We start from the raw sequence: 18,175 nt of genomic DNA, 5'->3' as shown, positions 1-18,175 counted from the left end.
ATCTGCAGATGCCAACTAAACCACTGTCTGTAAACGCAATCCAGCATCTCTGATGGTATGGGGGTGCAAAGGTGCATACAGTATGAGCAGCTTGCATGTTTTGGAAGGCACTATGAATGCTGAAAGGTATATAAAGGTTTCCTGACGACGTCTATTTCAGGGAAGGCCTTGTGTATTTCAGCAGGACAATGCAAAACCACATACTGCAGCTAGAGTCCGGGTACTGAATTGGCCTGCCTATTGGCTCATGTGATTTGAAGGTCTTTTCGTTTTCATTTTATTCAAGTCTAAAAAACGTCCCAACATTTCCCGAATTCGGGTTGTATATAGTCACATAGAAAACAGCTATTTTAAATAAATAAACCCTTGATGAGCAGACATGAGCAAATCTTAATTATTCCAAGCTTTAGTACTATATTGTATTAATTTGTAGTCTAACTAGGCAATAATGCTGATTAATCCATTTTAAAAATGTCAGTAGACGTTTCACAACAGATTTTGGCCAAGACTTCTGATGTTTTCTGTTCATCCTGTGTGGTTCAGGTGCGGATCGCCCTGCAGATGGAGGACGGCTCTCGTCTTCAGGACTCTTTCTCTAGTGGACAGACATTATGGGATCTACTGACCCACTTTCCTCAAACCAGGTGTGTGTCGTTCTGTCCGTGAGGGCTGCAATTGCGTAATTTATAAGGGAAATGTGCATGTGTGTGTTCTTTCTGTGGATGTTTCTATCGATTGAAGTAAAACACATTCCTCCTGCTGAGGTTTTTAAATGCAGCCAGATCGTGTGAACTGCGAACACTCTGCGTTTTTATGAGCTCTCAGTGCCGCTGCCAAGCTCTTTAAACTGTTCTCGCAGTCTCCTCCCACTGATACCACAGGCCCCTCCCCATCCACTCACTGGCCCCTCCCCCTGCTCGCACACAATTACACTGAAATTCCATTTGTGTCCAAATTTGTTTTCCTCTCTGGTCTCTTTCCCAAAAACACCTACATGGAAAATGAATATGTGCTGGAAAAACCGGCTGCTGTTCTCAGGAATCTAATCTATATACAGTATACGCGACACATGTGTTTGTGGTGCTTACAGGTCATCCAGCAGACGTACAGATCAGTCCAGTGTGTGTTTTTGTTTGTTCTCTTCCTGACAGATATTTTGATCTGTTTCCTCCTCACAGGACGTCTGATCTGGAGGCGTCTGGACCCACACCAGTGTGTGTTTACATGAGAGACGAGGTGAGACCAACCGCTTGATCTCTGCGCTTCGGTATTAAAGTCAACATGAAATCAAAATCACTTCATTTAAAGGATTAGTTCACTTCAGAATTCAAATTTCCTGATATTTTACTCACCCCCATGTCATCCAAGATGTTCATGTCTTTCTTTCTTCAGTCGAAAAGAAATTAAGGTTTTTGAGGAAAACTTTCCGGGATTTTTCTCCATATAGTGGACTTCAATGGGGTTCAACGGGCTGAAGGTCCAAATGTCAGTTTCAGTGCAGCTTCAAAGAGCTCTACATGATCTCAGACGAGGAATAAGAGTCTAATCTAGAGAAACCATCAGTCATTTTCTAAAAAAATACTTCCTCCTGCCTCATGCGTGACCTTTCCTTTCCAACGTGATTACGTAATGCATGGAGCATCACAGAGCAGTGCAAGAGCATTTGTGGTTAAAAAGTATATCATTTTTTATTTTTTTTAGAAAATGGCTGATGGTTTCTCTAGATAAGACTCTTATTCCTCGTCTGGGATCATGTAGAGCTCTTTGAAGCTGCACTGAAACTGACATTTGGACCTTCAACCCGTTGAACCCCAATGAAGTCCACTATATGGAGAAAAATCCTGGAATGTTTTCCTCAAAAACCTTAATTTCTTTTCAACTGAAGAAAGAAAAACATGAACATCTTGGATGACATGGAGGTGAGTAAATTATCAGGAAATTTGAATTTTGAAGTGAACTAATCCTTTAAATCTTGTCTTAATGTTATTAAGTCAGAAAATGAGAAGAAAACAGCATTTTTACTCCCAAGAATGTTTCATGAATCATCAGATTGTGGATGATGAAACACTCCATTGTTTTCTCATTGATCTCCTGCGTCACTCTCAAATCCGTCACATTGTGCAATTAAATAGGAAGTAAACTCTGTTTCATGTCTTTTTTGCTGTTGTTTAGATCAGCGGTGAGGAAGTGCTGAAGAAGACGACTCTAAAGTCTCTGGGCCTCACGGGAGGAAGTGCCATCATACGGTGAGCTCTCAGTGCTGATGTCACATCCGTGTCTGATTCATGATGATAATGAAGATGTTTCTGTCCGTTAGATATGTGCTGAAAGGCTCCAGCTCCTCATGTCCTGCTGCGGACATGGATGCGGTCAAGACAACCATATCACATCCGCCTCCACCAGAACCATCAGCCCCTGCTCCCATGAAAACCCCAGCTCCGCCCACTGAGGTCGCCGCCCCATTGAACCATCACCCTGTCAAACAGGAAGAGGAGGAGCCGAACACGAGCCAAGAGCAAGCAGTGCGGCCTAAAACTAAAGCCGCTGGTGAGCCGCAGGAGTCTCAGATAATGATAAAAGAGGATGACGAGCGACCGGGGACGTCCCAACAGTGCCATGGCTCCGCCCCCTCAGCCACGCCCACTAACTTTGTGCCATTTGCGGGAAGCGGACAGCGTCTGGGAGGACCTTCGGCCACTGGATTGAAGGGTTCGACCTCGTGGTCATCATGTGTGTCCGGCAGCCCTCCCAAAGCCAAAAAACCCAAACCCAGCGGTGAAATCAAGGTATTAAAACACTGATAATAATCATAAATGTCTCTTGAGCAGCAAATCATCATATCAGAATGATTTCTGAAGGATCATGTGATGCTGAAAACTGGAGTAATGATGCTGAAAATTCAGCTTTACATCGCAAAAATAAATTATATTTTACTATATATTCAAATAGAATCCTGCTATTTTAAATTTTAATAATATTTCAAAATTTTTACTGTATTTATGGTCAGATAAATGCTGCCGGTTGGTGAGCAGAAGAGACTTCTTTCAAAAACATAAAAAATCTTAATTATTCCAAACTTTTGAATGGCCTTTTCATGGACAATCTGTATCTTCTCATGTGTTCTCACACATTTTGTTTTCATCTCCAGATCTTTCATGCGTGTTTGTTTGTTCAATCTGTTGTGTTGTTGATTTATTTGAGAGATGGACGATGTGTTTTTTTGTTGCATCTGAATTCAATCAGGCGTCACCACATTTAGATCCCATCACACAAACAACAACAACACATTCTTTTTTTCTTCATAGCTGGTAGATTTTCTAGGTGTCTTGTGTTTTCGCTCTGTTCACACACACACACACACACATTTGACTGTGTTTCTTGTATCTTTTAGAGATCAGTCAGTGCCAAACAAGCGACGAGGGCTGAAGAGGAAGCGGATGAATATCTGGAGGTAAAGACACACTTGCATCCCTCAGCGGCCTGTATAATTATGTTCATTATATTCTCATTATGTATATTCTACATTCTCATTATATTCGGCATTACTTTATATATTATATACAGTATATATACATTATATTCTACTTTCTTATGAAATTGCATAAGTACATCAAATTCTTATATTTTATTATTGCTTTATTTATGTATTAATTAATGTGTGAGGTGGACCAATATGACCAAAATCTTTTTTTTTAACTATTTGAGTCTTGTTTCACAATAACAATGTATATCACAATATAGTTATTTTTATATTGCAATCTTTTTTTATATATTGCATACAGTATATTTTTGCTAGTTTATTTCATCTTTATTATAAAAAATATGCACAAAAGTACAAATAAACAATAGGACTAATACAATATAAAACACAAGGTACAGTCGGTCTATTTATGAAAGGCATTTTCTGCCAAATTTAAATTATTTAAATCATACAAATAAAAATGAAAACCAGATTAACCATTTCATTATGGAAATTGTATGCAAAATAGGTGCCAACATTCAAAATTTAATTTCATCATTTTTATTTAATTCATCATCTCCGTCAGATCGAAAATAAAATGCTATTGGTGATTTGAAATTTAATTTTCACTTCAATCTCGTTGCATGACTGCAAATTTTAAAAAGTAAAGGCGAATGTGGGAAAAAATTAGCAAATACATTTTTTACAAAGCTTTTACACAGTAAAAGTGACACAATTCAAATTTAAAAAATGTAATTTACTTATATTTTTATATTATTATATTATATATTATAAATTATATTTTAAAATATGCATTTATTATATTTTCTTTATTTTATTTTCTCTTTTATTTAACAGTTTTTTTAAAGTATGCAAATGTGTGCAAATTCTGTGTCAATAAAATAAAAATGAAAACCTGGATATTGTATGCAAAATAGGTGTCAACATTAAAAATAAAATTCAGTTAGTTAATTTCATCATTTTTATTTAATCATCTCTGTCAGATCAAAAAATTAAAATGCAAAAAAAAAGAAAAATTAAATTAAATTTTAATTTTCACTTCAAACTCGATGCAAGACTCCCAATATTAAAAATGAAAAGGCAAATGCGAAAAAGTCACAATAATAGTGACACAATTAAAATTTAAAAATGTATTTTCATTATATTATGTTTATATATTGTTATATTATAAATGATATTTTAAAATATGCATTTATTATATTTTATTTTTTCCCAAAGTATGCAAATGTATGCAAATTCTATGTTAATCAGTAGGCGGGGCTGTTTCGCACTTAAAAACTCTTTATTTTCTCATTCATGCATATTTCTTTATCGCAGTAGCATGTCAATAACTCTAAGTGTATCGTGAAGTAGTTGGCACATAATTGATTGTGTCTCTGTCCAGCCGGTTGACAGGGAGCCACTGATCTTCCATCTGGATTCAGGAGCCCGTCGCCATGACGACATAGAACTTCCTGACGAGTTTTTTGAGGTCACCGTGGACGACATCCGGAAGAGATTCGCCCAGCTAAAGAGCGAGAGGTGAGAACGTGCTATACACATCTGACTCTTATTTAGACAGGAAGAGGCCGTGTGATTGACTTGTAAATTGACCAACCACAGTTGTTACAGAGTGCAACAGTGCCCGCCCCCTTTTTTCAGCGGCGCTGGTTCCGGAAGATTTTAAAAAAACGCTAACGAGTTATAAGCCAATCAGCTTTGAGGAGAATCATAACATCACAAACTTTTTTGATTTGAAGTGAAAAAGATTTTGAAAATCAGACTAAGGTATCAAGTACTGTGTACTTAACTGCTTTAGTGAGGGAAAAATCTACAATCCCATGAAGCATTGCGAACAGCCTAATCGAATTAAAAACGCTGGAGAAATTTAAAACTTCTAATTTAAAAGTGTTGATTTTATTTATATATATATATATATATATATATATATATATATATATATATATATATATATATATATATATATATATATATATATAAAACAATAAAGCGTAGGGAGATCGACTCGATTACGTCATTCAGAGTGCTTTATGGGAGTGGGCGGAGCTAAAGAGCTCTTTTGGTGCCCTTTGCTTGTTTTGGCTCTCTGATTGGTGGAATTTTCTGTACAGCATCATGGGTAATATAGTTTTTCACCATAAATTCTGCTGTTAAACATGATTATTTAAAAAATAAGCTGAAATCATGCAGGCTGACGGCTTCAACAGAAGTAAATACCACTGTATTTGAAGTTAAAGTACTAAAATAACTAAAACTAAAACCTTATATAGATATAATAATCTAATAAAACTTACAACACACACAACAAAATTACTAAAATTGCAAGTTAACTAAGTTACTTTCTAACTAAAATTAAAAACATAAAATCTAAAAATAAAAAATAATGCAAAATATTAACAAAAACAGAACTGGAATATCAACGATACACCTGATCAGTGTAAATAGTTTCCATTTTGTCTTGTAAACATGTACATATCTTATGTTGCTTCTGTGTTTTCTTATGACAGAAAGTCAGAAATGTAAATGAAGGGGGTTTGTGGCTCCGTGACCTTTGACCTCAGATTCCTCAGACAGTTTAATTTCTGAAATTATTGTGACTCTTAATTGCCGTTCTAAGGTATCTAATTAGAAGCCGCAGACAGACGAACCTCCCTCTCTCTCCCTCTCTCTCTCTCTCTCTCTCTCTGTCTGTTCTGTCGATCTCTCCACAGTGACGGTTGCGTGTGTGTAGCGTGTTTGTGTTTGGTATGTATGTGTCGTGGTTTTTGAGTGTTACCACAGCAGACGGCTGTCTGTGACACGAGTCAGTGCATGACTGGAACCACTGTTATAGTTTTTATTAATATTTTGTATTAGTTTTTAATTTTAGTTACGATTTTGTTGTGTGTTTTGTTGTATTTTTTTAATAAGTCTGTTGTTTTTATTAATGTTTTTATGGTTTTAGTTTCAGTTCACTATAATAACCCTGGTGTTGCACTATCAGTACATTTATATCTCAGTATAAACCTTGCAAAGTTGGAAATAAATGTTTTAAATAATTAAATAATCATGCACTGTAAAAAAGGATTTTTTTAGAGAATTATTGGAGTATATTTTACAAGTATATACGGTATATACAAATCACAAGTGTATATATAAAACATTTTTTAGTCTTTCCACTTCAAAATTTCATATTTAATTTAATGTGTAACTTGCCGAATACAAGAAAAACTTGCCAGTTTTCTCTTTTCATTCAGATGGATAATATTATTTGAAATAAAATAAACATGAACTGAAATTTAATTAAATAAAACATATTTTATTTCATCTAGTGATATACTAAAATAACTCAAACTAAGCACAAATGAAAAATATATAGACATTTAAAAAAAAAAAAAAAATTAATATTAATGTGAGTTGTCTCTTAATTGATCTTCAGGAGGTCGTTTGAGGAAGCTCCTCTCATGACGAAATCTCTCCGAGAGTCTCAGATGAAGGAGAAGTTGGACAGGTATCCAAAGGTCAGTCTGTGTGCTCATGTCTGCCCAGCGCTGGTCATGTGATCAGTCATGTGACTGGGTTTATATGGTTGTTTCATTATCAGGTGGCGCTGAGGGTCCAGTTTCCAGACCGCCAGGTTCTTCAGGGCTTCTTCAGGCCTCTGGAAACAGGTCAGATTGGACTTGTTTATGTTGTAATATCAAATATTTTTTGTTTTCTATTTTTATTTTCTTTATGTTTGTTAGTGTAATGTAATTTTTTTTGTTCTTTATGCTGTTTTTTTGTTGTTATGTTTAGTTGTATAAAATATTTTTTGTTATTTTATTTCATTTTATTATTTTTGTTCTTTTCTTTGTTGTGTTGTTTTGTTTTTGGTTTTTTGTGTAAATCATTTTTTCTTTATATTTATTTTTTTCTTTATCTTGTGTTCTGCTCTTAGTTGTGTAAAATATATTTTATTTTATTTTTTTATTTTATTTTTATTTTATTATATTATATTTTGTTCTTTGTTGTGTAACATTTTATTTTATTATTTTATTTTATTTTTATTATTTTCTTTATTTTATGATGTTTAAATGTATAAAATATTTATTTTATTTTATTATAGCCTATTATATTTTGTTTTTTGTTTTGTTGTGTAACATTTATTTTATTTTATTATTATTTTTATTTTCTTTATTTTATGATGTTTAAATGTATCAAATATTTATTTTATTATATTTTGTTCTTTGTTGTTTTGTTGTGTAACATTTTATTTTATCATTTTATTTTAATTTTCTTTATTTTATGATGTTTAAATGTATCAAATATTTATTTTATTTTATTTTTATTATATTTTGTTCTTTGTTGTTTTGTTGTGTAACATTTTATTTTATTATTTTATTTTTATTTTATTTTATTTTTTATTTATTTTATGATGTTTAAATGTATAAAATATTTATTTCATTTCTATTTTTATTTTATTGATGATTGTGTTCATAGCAGATGTTACTGTGATGTTTGTCTGTTTTCCAGTTGGTGCTCTGAGAAGTTTCGTCAGATCTCACCTGCAGGACCAACAACTGCAGTTTTACCTGTGTGAGTTTCACCACACACAAACACACACACACACAAACAAACACACACACAGACTCATGATATGTGTGTTTTATCTGTGTATTTTTTACTTTCTAGTTGTTGCTCCACCCAAAACCATCCTTGACGATCCAAGTGTCACTCTATTCCAGGTGAGACTGATGAATGCATGAACTGAAGGTTCTGAACGAGAGATTGATGTTTCTGAGGTGGAAGAAGTGTGTGTTTTCAGTAAAGAAATGCACATAAAGCCATTGTGTGATGTCAGGTTGATATAGTGAAACTCCCGTCAGAGGTCAGATGTGACTGGTGTTGTTGTGTAACATCTGTCTGTCTGTCTGTGTTTGTCTCTCAGGATTTTAAGTGGCACAAACAGGATGTTCTCGCTCACTTTCCGTCATGTAATGGAAGGAATGTTTTCCACACACACGCACACGAGCATCTCTCGAATCGGGGTCTCTGAGGACAGACGCCCCTCGGCCCATTCAAACACATTGTTTCCTGTTCAAAGAGCTCTAAGAATAGAAATCGGCACAGAGACGCCCATTATAGAGGCAGAGAGACCACAGACACACAACTGACCACTGAGTGTGTGTGTGCCTATGTGTGTGTGCAAGTGTGAGAGTTTGAATGTGTGTGTGTGCTCTGTGTGTGTGTACGAGTGTGAATGTGTGTGATTGTGTGTGCACGTGAGTGTATGCAAGTGTGAATGTGTGCGAGTGTGAATGTGTGTGATTGTGAGTTTGAGTGTGTGTGTGTGTGTGTGTGTGTGTGTGTGTGTGTGTGTGTGTGTGTGTGTGTGTGCGAGTGTGAGTGTGTGTGTGTGTGTGTGTGTGTGTGTGAATGTGAATTTTAGTGTGTGTGTGTATGATTGTGTGTGTGCGAGAGTTTGAATGTGTGTTAATGTGTGCGAGTGTGAGTTTGTGTGTGTGTTTGAATATGTGTGTGTGCAAGTGTGAATGTGTGTGTGCAAATGTGAAGTTTTGTGAGTGTGTGTGTGTATGAGTGTGAATGTGTATGATTGTGTGAGTTTGAGTGTGTGTGTTTGAATATGTGTAAGTGTATGTGCGAATGTGAATTTTAGTGAGTGTGTGTGTGTGTGTGTGTGTGTGTGTGTGTGTGTGTGTTTGAATATGTGTAAGTGTATGTGCGAATGTGAATTTTAGTGAGTGTGTGTGTGTGTGTGTGTGTGTGTGTGAGCGAGTGTGTGTCTGTGTGTGCACGAGTGTATGTGCGAGAGTTTGAATGTGTGAGTGTTAATGTGTGCGAGTGTGGGTTTGAGTGTGTATGTGTTTGAATATGTGTGAGTGTGTGCGAATGTGAATTTTTATGAGTGTGTGTGTGCGAGTGTGAATGAATGTGAGTGTGCGAGTGTGTGCGAATGTGAATTTTTATGAGTGTGTGTGTGCGAGTGTGAATGAATGTGAGAGTGCGAGTGTGTGCATGTGCGAGTGCGAATGAGTGTGTGTGTGTGTGTGTGTGTGTGCGAGTGTGAATGAATGTGTGTGTGCGAGTGTGAATGAATGTGAGTGTGCGAGTGTGAATGAATGAGTGTGCGAGTGTGAATGTGAGTGTGCGAGTGTGAATGAATGTGAGTGTGCGAGTGTGAATGAATGAGTGTGCGAGTGTGAATGAGTGTGTGTGTGCGAGTGTGAATGAATGAGTGTGCGAGTGTGAATGAATGAGTGTGCGAGTGTGAATGAATGAGTGTGCGAGTGTGAATGAGTATGTGTGTGCGAGTGTGAATGAATGTGAGTGTGCGAGTGTGAATGAATGAGTGTGCGAGTGTGAATGAGTATGTGTGTGCGAGTGTGAATGAATGTGTGTGTGCGAGTGTGAATGAATGAGTGTGCGAGTGTGAATAAGTATGTGTGTGCGAGTGTGAATGAATGTGAGTGTGCGAGTGTGAATGAGTATGTGTGTGCGAGTGTGAATGAATGTGAGTGTGCGAGTGTGTGCATGTGCGAGAGTGTGTGTGCGAGTGTGAATGAATGTGTGTGTGCGAGTGTGAATGAATGAGTGTGCGAGTGTGAATGAGTATGTGTGTGCGAGTGTGAATGAATGTGAGTGTGCGAGTGTGAATGAATGAGTGTGCGAGTGTGAATGAGTATGTGTGTGCGAGTGTGAATGAATGTGTGTGTGCGAGTGTGAATGAATGAGTGTGCGAGTGTGAATGAGTATGTGTGTGCGAGTGTGAATGAATGTGAGTGTGCGAGTGTGAATGAATGTGAGTGTGCGAGTGTGAATGAGTGTGAGTGTGCGAGTGTGAGAGTGTGAATGAGTGTGTGTGTGCGAGTGTGAATGAATGTGAGTGTGCGAGTGTGTATGAATGTGAGTTTGCGAGTGTGTGTGTGCGAGTGTGAATGAATGTGAGTGTGCGAGTGTGAATGAGTGTGTGTGTGCGAGTGTGTGCATGTGCGAGTGTGAATGAGTGTGTGTGTGCGAGTGTGAATGAGTGTGTGTGTGCGAGTGTGAATGAATGTGAGTGTGCGAGTGTGAATGAATGAGTGTGCGAGTGTGAATGAGTGTGTGTGTGCGAGTGTGAATGAATGAGTGTGCGAGTGTGAATGAGTGTGTGTGTGCGAGTGTGAATGAATGTGAGTGTGCGAGTGTGAATGAATGTGAGTGTGCGAGTGAATGAGTGTGAGTGTGCGAGTGTGAGTGTGAATGAGTGTGTGTGTGCGAGTGTGAATGAATGTGAGTGTGTGTGAATGTGAGTTTGCGAGTGTGTGTGTGCGAGTGTGAATGAATGTGAGTGTGCGAGTGTGAATGAGTGTGTGTGTGCGAGTGTGTGCATGTGCGAGTGTGAATGAATGTGAGTGTGCGAGTGTGTGTGTGAATGTGAGTGTGCGAGTGTGTGTGTGCGAGTGTGAATGAATGTGAGTGTGCGAGTGTGAATGAATGTGAGTGTGCGAGTGTATGTGAGTGTGCGAGTGTGAATGAATGTGAGTGTGCGAGTGTGTGCATGTGCGAGTGTGAATGAATGTGAGTGTGCGAGTGTGTGCATATGCGAGTGTAAATGAATGTGTGTGTGCGAGTGTGAAAGAATGTGTGTGTGCGAGTGTGAAAGAATGTGAGTGCGAGTGTGTGCATATGCGAGTGTGAATGAGTGTGTGAATGTGAGTGTGCGAGTGTGAATGAGTATGTGTGTGCGAATGTGAATGAATGTGTGTGTGCGAGTGTGAATGAATGAGTGTGCGAGTGTGAATGAGTGTGTGAATGTGAGTGTGCGAGTGTGAATGAATGAGTGTGCGAGTGTGAATGAGTATGTGTGTGCGAGTGTGAATGAGTGTGTGTGTGCGAGTGTGAATGAATGTGAGTGTGCGAGTGTGAATGAATGTGAGTGTGCGAGTGTGAATGAATGTGCATGTGCGAGTGTGAATGAGTGTGAGTGTGCGAGTGTGAGTGTGCGAGTGTGAGAGTGTGAATGAGTTTGTGTGTGCGAGTGTGAATGAATGTGAGTGTGCGAGTGTGTGTGTGCGAGTGTGAATGAATGTGAGTGTGCGAGTGTGAATGAATGTGAGTGTGCGAGTGTATGTGAGTGTGCGAGTGTGAATGAATGTGAGTGTGCGAGTGTGTGCATGTGCGAGTGTGAATGAATGTGAGTGTGCGAGTGTGTGCATATGCGAGTGTAAATGAATGTGTGTGTGCGAGTGTGAAAGAATGTGTGTGTGCGAGTGTGAAAGAATGTGAGTGTGCGAGTGTGTGCATATGCGAGTGTGAATGAGTGTGTGAATGTGAGTGTGCGAGTGTGAATGAGTATGTGTGTGCGAGTGTGAATGAGTGTGTGTGTGCGAGTGTGAATGAATGTGAGTGTGCAAGTGTGAATGAATGTGAGTGTGCGAGTGTGAATGAATGTGCATGTGCGAGTGTGAATGAATGTGAGTGTGCGAGTGTGAATGAGTGTGAGTGTGCGAGTGTGAGAGTGTGAATGAGTGTGTGTGTGCGAGTGTGAATGAATGTGAGTGTGTGTGAATGTGAGTGTGCGAGTGTGTGTGTGCGAGTGTGAATGAATGTGAGTGTGCGAGTGTGAATGAATGTGAGTGTGCGAGTGTATGTGAGTGTGCGAGTGTGAATGAATGTGAGTGTGCGGGTGTGTGCATGTGCGAGTGTGAATGAATGTGAGTGTGCGAGTGTGTGCATATGCGAGTGTAAATGAATGTGTGTGTGCGAGTGTGAAAAAATGTGTGTGTGCGAGTGTGAAAGAATGTGAGTGTGCGAGTGTGTGCATATGCGAGTGTGAATGAATGTGTGAATGTGAGTGTGCGAGTGTGTGTGTGCGAGTGTGAATGAATGTGTGTGTGCGAGTGTGAATGAATGTGAGTGTGCGAGTGTGTGTGTGCGAGTGTGAATGAATGTGAGTGTGCGAGTGTGAATGAATGTGTGTGTGCGAGTGTGAATGAATGAGTGTGCGAGTGTGTGCATGTGCGAGTGTGAATGAGTGTGAGTGCGAGTGTGAATGAATGAGTGTGCGAGTGTGTGCATGTGCGAGTGTGAATGAGTGTGAGTGCGAGTGTGAATGAGTGTGTGTGTGTGTGCGAGTGTGAATGAATGTGAGTGTGCAAGTGTGTGCATGTGCGAGTGTGAATGAGTGTGAGTGCGAGTGTGAATGAGTGTGTGTGTGTGTGTGCGAGTGTGAATGAATGTGAGTGTGAATGAGTGTGTGTGCGAGTGTGAATGAATGTGAGTGTGCGAGTGTGTGCATGTGCGAGTGTGTGTGTGTTTGTGAGAGAGTGTATGTGCGAGTGTGTGTGTATGAGTGCGTGAGTCTCAGAGCTTGAATGTGAATTTTTGTGTCTGTGTGTATGAGTGTGAATGTGTATGATTGTGTGTGTGTGAGTGTGAATGCATGTGAGTGTGCGCGTTTTGGTGTGTGCACCTATGTGTGTGTACTAGTGTGAGTTTGAATGTGTGTGTGTGTGTGTGTGTGTGTGTGTGTGTGTGTGTGTGTGTGTGTGCGAGTGTGAATGCATGTGAGTGTGTGAGAGTTTGAATGTGTGTATGCGATTGTGTGTCTGTGTACAAGTGTGAGTGTGAGTGTGTCTGAGTTGTGTGTGTGTGTGTGTGTGGTCTCACGTGTGTTTGGGTGTTTGTAGTGGAACCATGAAGTAAAATGTTTCCTGACATTTTATGCCTATATATAAACATACAAAGTTTTGATATAAGATTTTTAATGTTTCTAAAAAGAAATCTCTTCTGCTCACCAAGGCTGCATTTATTTGATCAAAACTACAGTAAAAACAGTAAATTGTGAAATATTATTACAATTTAAAATAACTTTCTTCTATGTAAATATTTTGTAAAATGTAATTTATTCCTGTGATCAAAGAACATTATTTATTTAAATAGAATTTAATGCATCCTTGATGAATAAAAGCATACACACAGTGACAGTATATATAACATATATGTAATATTTATATATATATTTGCTGTGTGTATTTTTTGATCATTTTTACCCCTCTCTCTCTCAGTGACTGTGGTAGAACAGAGACTGACGACAGTCATTAACCTCTCTGTGGGTCTGTTTTCATCATTCTCTCTCTCTCTCAGGCGAATCTCTTCCCTGCTGCTCTCGTGTACTTTGGCTCAGACGTGACGACAGGTTTGTTAACATCTCTTTCATCTGCTGTCCAAACCAATGACATCAATTTAATCTGCTTTACTGGAAGCACACAGTGCATTCTGGGTAACGGGGAGCATTGACCCCCTGTTGGTTCCAGTCACACACTTGATGTCCAGTCAGTCTATTTTGGCGTCTGAAGTTTCGCTCCAGTGTAGTTTGATGTTGTGCTGTGAAGGACACCAGTGATGGGACAAATGAAGCTTTTCAAAACTTCGAATCAGTTGAACCAAAAATGTTTCACTGTTTTGAAGCGCTGGAAACGTTGGTGACCCCTGTTGGTCAGAACCATGTAAATGCAATGAAAACATGCATAAAAACACCTTTTACAAAACAATTGCAAATGTTTTATTAAATGTTTAATCAATTAAATGCAATTAATAAATCATCTAATACCATCAAATATTAAGTGTCTTTATAATATGGACAGGACGTGAGCAGTAATCGTGTGTGTGTGTGTGTGTGTGTGTGTGTGTGTGTGATTCCACAGATTGTTACTTGCGCTCTGATCTTCTGGACGTCAGTGTCTCCGCCCTACAGGCAGATGAGCTCATTGCAGGGTGAATATTTTACTGCATTTCTTTTTTTCCTCTTATTGAACTGATTTAACGCTTCCTAAGGGGTCATTTCACACATAGCAATAATAATAATAGGAAAACAAATGTGTGTGTGTGTGTAGAACCTGTCATATATAGTAATATAGTACCTGTCAAAATTACAATTTTTAATGTTTTTAAAGTCTCTTCTGCTCGCCAAGGGTGCATTTGATCAAAAATACAGTAAAAATTGTGAAATATTTTTACAATTTAAAGAAACTGTTTTCAGTGTGAATATATTGTAAAATGTAATTTATTCCTGTGATCAAATTTCAAAATCCTGAATTTTCATCATCATTACTCCAGTCTTCAGTGTCACATGATCCTTCAGAAATCATTCTAATATGATGATTTGATGCAAACAGAGTTAAACACAAAAAATAAAGTAACTTAAAAGTTTAGTTCACCCAAAAATGAAAATTCTGTCATTTATTACTTATTCTCATGTCGTTCCACACCCGTAAGACCTTCGTTAATCTTCGGAACACAAATTAAGATATTTTTGATGAAATCCGATGGCTCAGTGAGGCCTGCATAGCCAGCAGTGACATTTCCTCTCTCAAGATCCATTAATGTACTAAAAACATATTTAAATCAGTTCATGTGAGTACAGTGGTTCAATATTAATATTATAAAGCGACGAGAATATTTTTGGTGCGCCAAAAAAACAAAATAACGACTTATATAGTGATGGCCGATTTCAAAACACTGCTTCAGGAAGCTTCGGAGCGTTATGAATCTTTTGTATCGAATCATGATTCAGATCGCGTGTCAAACCACATATTCTTGTGGCTTTATAATATTAATATTGAACCACTGTACTCACATGAACTGATTTAAATATGTTTTTAGTACATTAATGGATCTTGAGAGAGGAAATGTCATTGCTGGCTATGCAGGCCTCACTGAGCCATCGGATTTCAACAAAAATATCTTAATTTGTGTTCTGAAGATGAATGAAGGTCTTACGGGTGTGGAACGACATGAGGGTGAGTAATAAATGACATTATTTCATTTTTGGATGAACTAACCCTTTAAGAGGCAAAAGAGGTAAAAAATTTAAGAAAAAAAATCAATCAAGAAATAAAAATAGAAAGGGTAAAGGTAAAAATAATGTTTGTGTGTATCAGCGGCTCGTCCAATCAGAAATCAGAGCTGAAAACATCAGTTTCATGCTGGTTACATTAACCTGAGCTTCAGTCTGTGCCAGTGAAGCTTTAACTGGTAAATAACTGTGATGTGAAACACTTGCATTCCCCAAACACACACACACACTCACACACACACAGTTTTCCTGGGAGGAACGTTTCTCTCCCTCTGGAATTCCTTTGAGGTTCCGTCCCGATGTGAGATTCCAGCGGCTGTTTCCGCTCACATCCGCTCTAAAGATAGTGGCTGCTTTCCTAGAAACCCCTCCAGCACACACACACACACACACACACACACACACACACACACACACACTCCCACCTGTCTCCCGCTCTCCATCATCAACACACACACACACACACATCAAAGCAGATGCTGTTTCCTGCAGCTCACAGTGATGTCTTAATGTAGGATACACACACACACACACTGAAGCGCTCATGAGTTTATCAGCATAAAGATCTCAGATCATTTACATAAACTACTTTCTAGCGTGATACTACTTTTACAAATACAGTTTCCTTTCATATTTAAGTTTCATTCAAATCAGTTACTGATTCACAGAATGAATAAATGATTCACTGATTCGTTTGCAGGCATCGTTCACAATAATCCATGACTCTCTTTGCTTGTAGTGAAATGTAGCTGTTTTTTGCTGTTATTTAAATGAGGGTGTTTGTTTCATCAGTCATATTTAACATACATTTATTGTAATTCTGTCACACTCTGAGCTGTTTTAGGATTATTTATATTCTGTTATGGTATTTAATTAATAATTTGAATTAGCTTTTTATACTTTAAGTTTTCATTTTATTTTTAGTGTCAGATTTAGTAATTTTATGTGTAAATATAAGTTTTTATCTAATATTTATTTTATTTCAATTAAAGAAAATTATTTTAAATAGTTTAGTAAAAAAAAACACTATTCACACTGATTAAGATTCTGCTCACACTCACATAGTCACTCAGACACTCCCTAGCAACCACCCTGAGTACCTTAGCAACTGCATAGCAACACCCTAGCAACCAGCCTGAGTACCCTAGCAACAGCATAGCAACACCCTAGCAACCACCCAGAATACCCTAGCAACCGCTTAACCACACCCTAGCAATCACATAGCAGCCACACTGAGGAAAAACGCATAACACTTTAGCAACCACTCCAACTACCTTAGCAACCACATTGCAACACCCTAGCAAACACCCAGAGTACCTTAGCAACTGCATAGCAGCACCCTAGCAACCACACAGAATACCTTAGCAACCACTCAGAGTACCTCATAGCAAAACCCTAGCAACTGCATAGCAACACCCTAGCAACCACCCCAAGTACCCTAGCAACTGCATAGCAATGACCTGATTACCCTAGCAACCACCCTTTGTACCTTAGCAACCACATAGCAACCACCCAGATTACCTTAGCCGCATAGCAACACCCTAGCAACCACCACGAGTACCAACACAATAGCAACCACCCAAAATATCATAGCAACTGCAAAGCAACTACCCCAAGTACCTTAGCAACCACATAACAAATCCCTAGGCACCACTCAGATTACCCTAGCAACCACATAGCAACACCCCTGAATTGAACTATTTCAAACTGAAAACCATCACAATTCAAGCTTATAAAACTACTTCAAACTTTGTCTGGGCGTTTTCAAGCCAACTTAAAGTCTGTCTATGAACTTTACTCATAGTCAGTTGTGTGTAACTACTTTAAAAGCATGTTTTTCTATGCTGATAAACTATTACTTTTAAGAGTCCTTTACTCATCTCAAACAGTAAACTAATGTGATGCTCTGCAGGAAGTCTCTAATAACTGCAGCCTGTCTGGAGGTCGTGACCTCTGACCTCCAGTAAGTCACATGAAAGGGGTCAGAGAGACGCACTGAGCTCTTCTTATCCTGTTCCTCTCTCGATCCATCACACTTGTCCTTCCTGTGATCCCTTCTTCAGCTGTATGCCGCGCTCTCCTCCTCCACTCTCCTCATCCGCTCCCGCTGAACACATCCCGCCGTCGGCTCCCGAGTCATGTGATTCCTCCGGCCAGCGGGCGGCGACAGAGGATGGCTGTGACTCTCAGGCGCCGGCCCCCAGACCCGTGAGGAACGACCCCGGGAAAGTGCCGAAGTGGCTCAAACTGCCAGGTGTGTTTGTCACATTTATAGCAGTGTTTTTTGAGTTAATATAAATCAAATATGTTAAATATTTAATATAGGAAATATATATTAAAATATATATATTGCATTTTCACACTCTTTTTGACTATGTTTTCAGGTAAGAAGTGACGTTTGACCAGCACAGGAAGACAAGAGCGTTTGGATTCTCCAGCTACAATAGTTCAATAGTTTAACAATATTTCATGCAAACCTTCATCAATTAAACACAATGTTAATTGCCAATTGAGTTTTTCTCTTTTTTCTGACATCAGTTTTTCTGACATCATGTTTCTGATGATAATTCTGGGTCGCATTTAGTGATTCACAGAATAAATTAGTGATTCACCGATTCGTTTGCAGGCAGCGTTCATGACTGCGTCTGAAATTGATTATTTCTCTACTATATAGTATGCGAAAAAGAGTAGTATGTCTGAATACACAGTATTCGAAAAACAGTAGGCGAAAAGTCCCAGAGATCCTGAAGTGTGTATTTAATGGACGCTTTACTATCCCATGAGGCCATGGGAGAGGATTTATGAATGCCAGTGAAGCGACGCAACTGACTCTGGTAGGTCACATGACAGTAACAACATGGCAGATGTTGTACCTA

At 38.5% G+C, this 18,175-nt stretch overlaps 1 protein-coding gene across 2 annotated transcripts; it reads left to right on the top strand.

Moving 5' to 3' along the window:
* Nucleotides 1-456: 456 nt before the first annotated feature.
* On the top strand, nucleotides 457-17,808 carry aspscr1 (ASPSCR1 tether for SLC2A4, UBX domain containing). 2 transcript variants are annotated; one of them, XM_048200935.1, is made up of 14 exons: nucleotides 457-644; nucleotides 1,179-1,236; nucleotides 2,173-2,246; nucleotides 2,318-2,786; nucleotides 3,392-3,451; nucleotides 4,866-5,002; nucleotides 6,900-6,981; nucleotides 7,065-7,131; nucleotides 7,976-8,038; nucleotides 8,135-8,187; nucleotides 13,589-13,640; nucleotides 14,149-14,218; nucleotides 17,363-17,553; nucleotides 17,684-17,808. In XM_048200935.1, exons 1-14 carry the CDS (start codon nucleotides 472-474, stop codon nucleotides 17,692-17,694), a joined length of 1,560 nt encoding a protein of 519 aa, XP_048056892.1. In that variant the 5' UTR covers nucleotides 457-471; the 3' UTR covers nucleotides 17,695-17,808. The 2 variants fall into 2 exon arrangements, with proteins under 2 accessions (XP_048056892.1, XP_048056891.1); XM_048200934.1 differs by having other exon boundaries at nucleotides 7,976-8,187.
* The last annotated feature ends 367 nt before the right edge of the window (nucleotides 17,809-18,175 follow it).

This window comes from Megalobrama amblycephala, linkage group LG8 (genome assembly GCF_018812025.1).
Source record: "Megalobrama amblycephala isolate DHTTF-2021 linkage group LG8, ASM1881202v1, whole genome shotgun sequence".
Classification (NCBI taxonomy): Eukaryota; Metazoa; Chordata; class Actinopteri; order Cypriniformes; family Xenocyprididae; genus Megalobrama; species Megalobrama amblycephala.
Note: the sequence above shows the minus strand (reverse complement) of the source record. Positions and strands in the feature narration are given on the sequence as shown.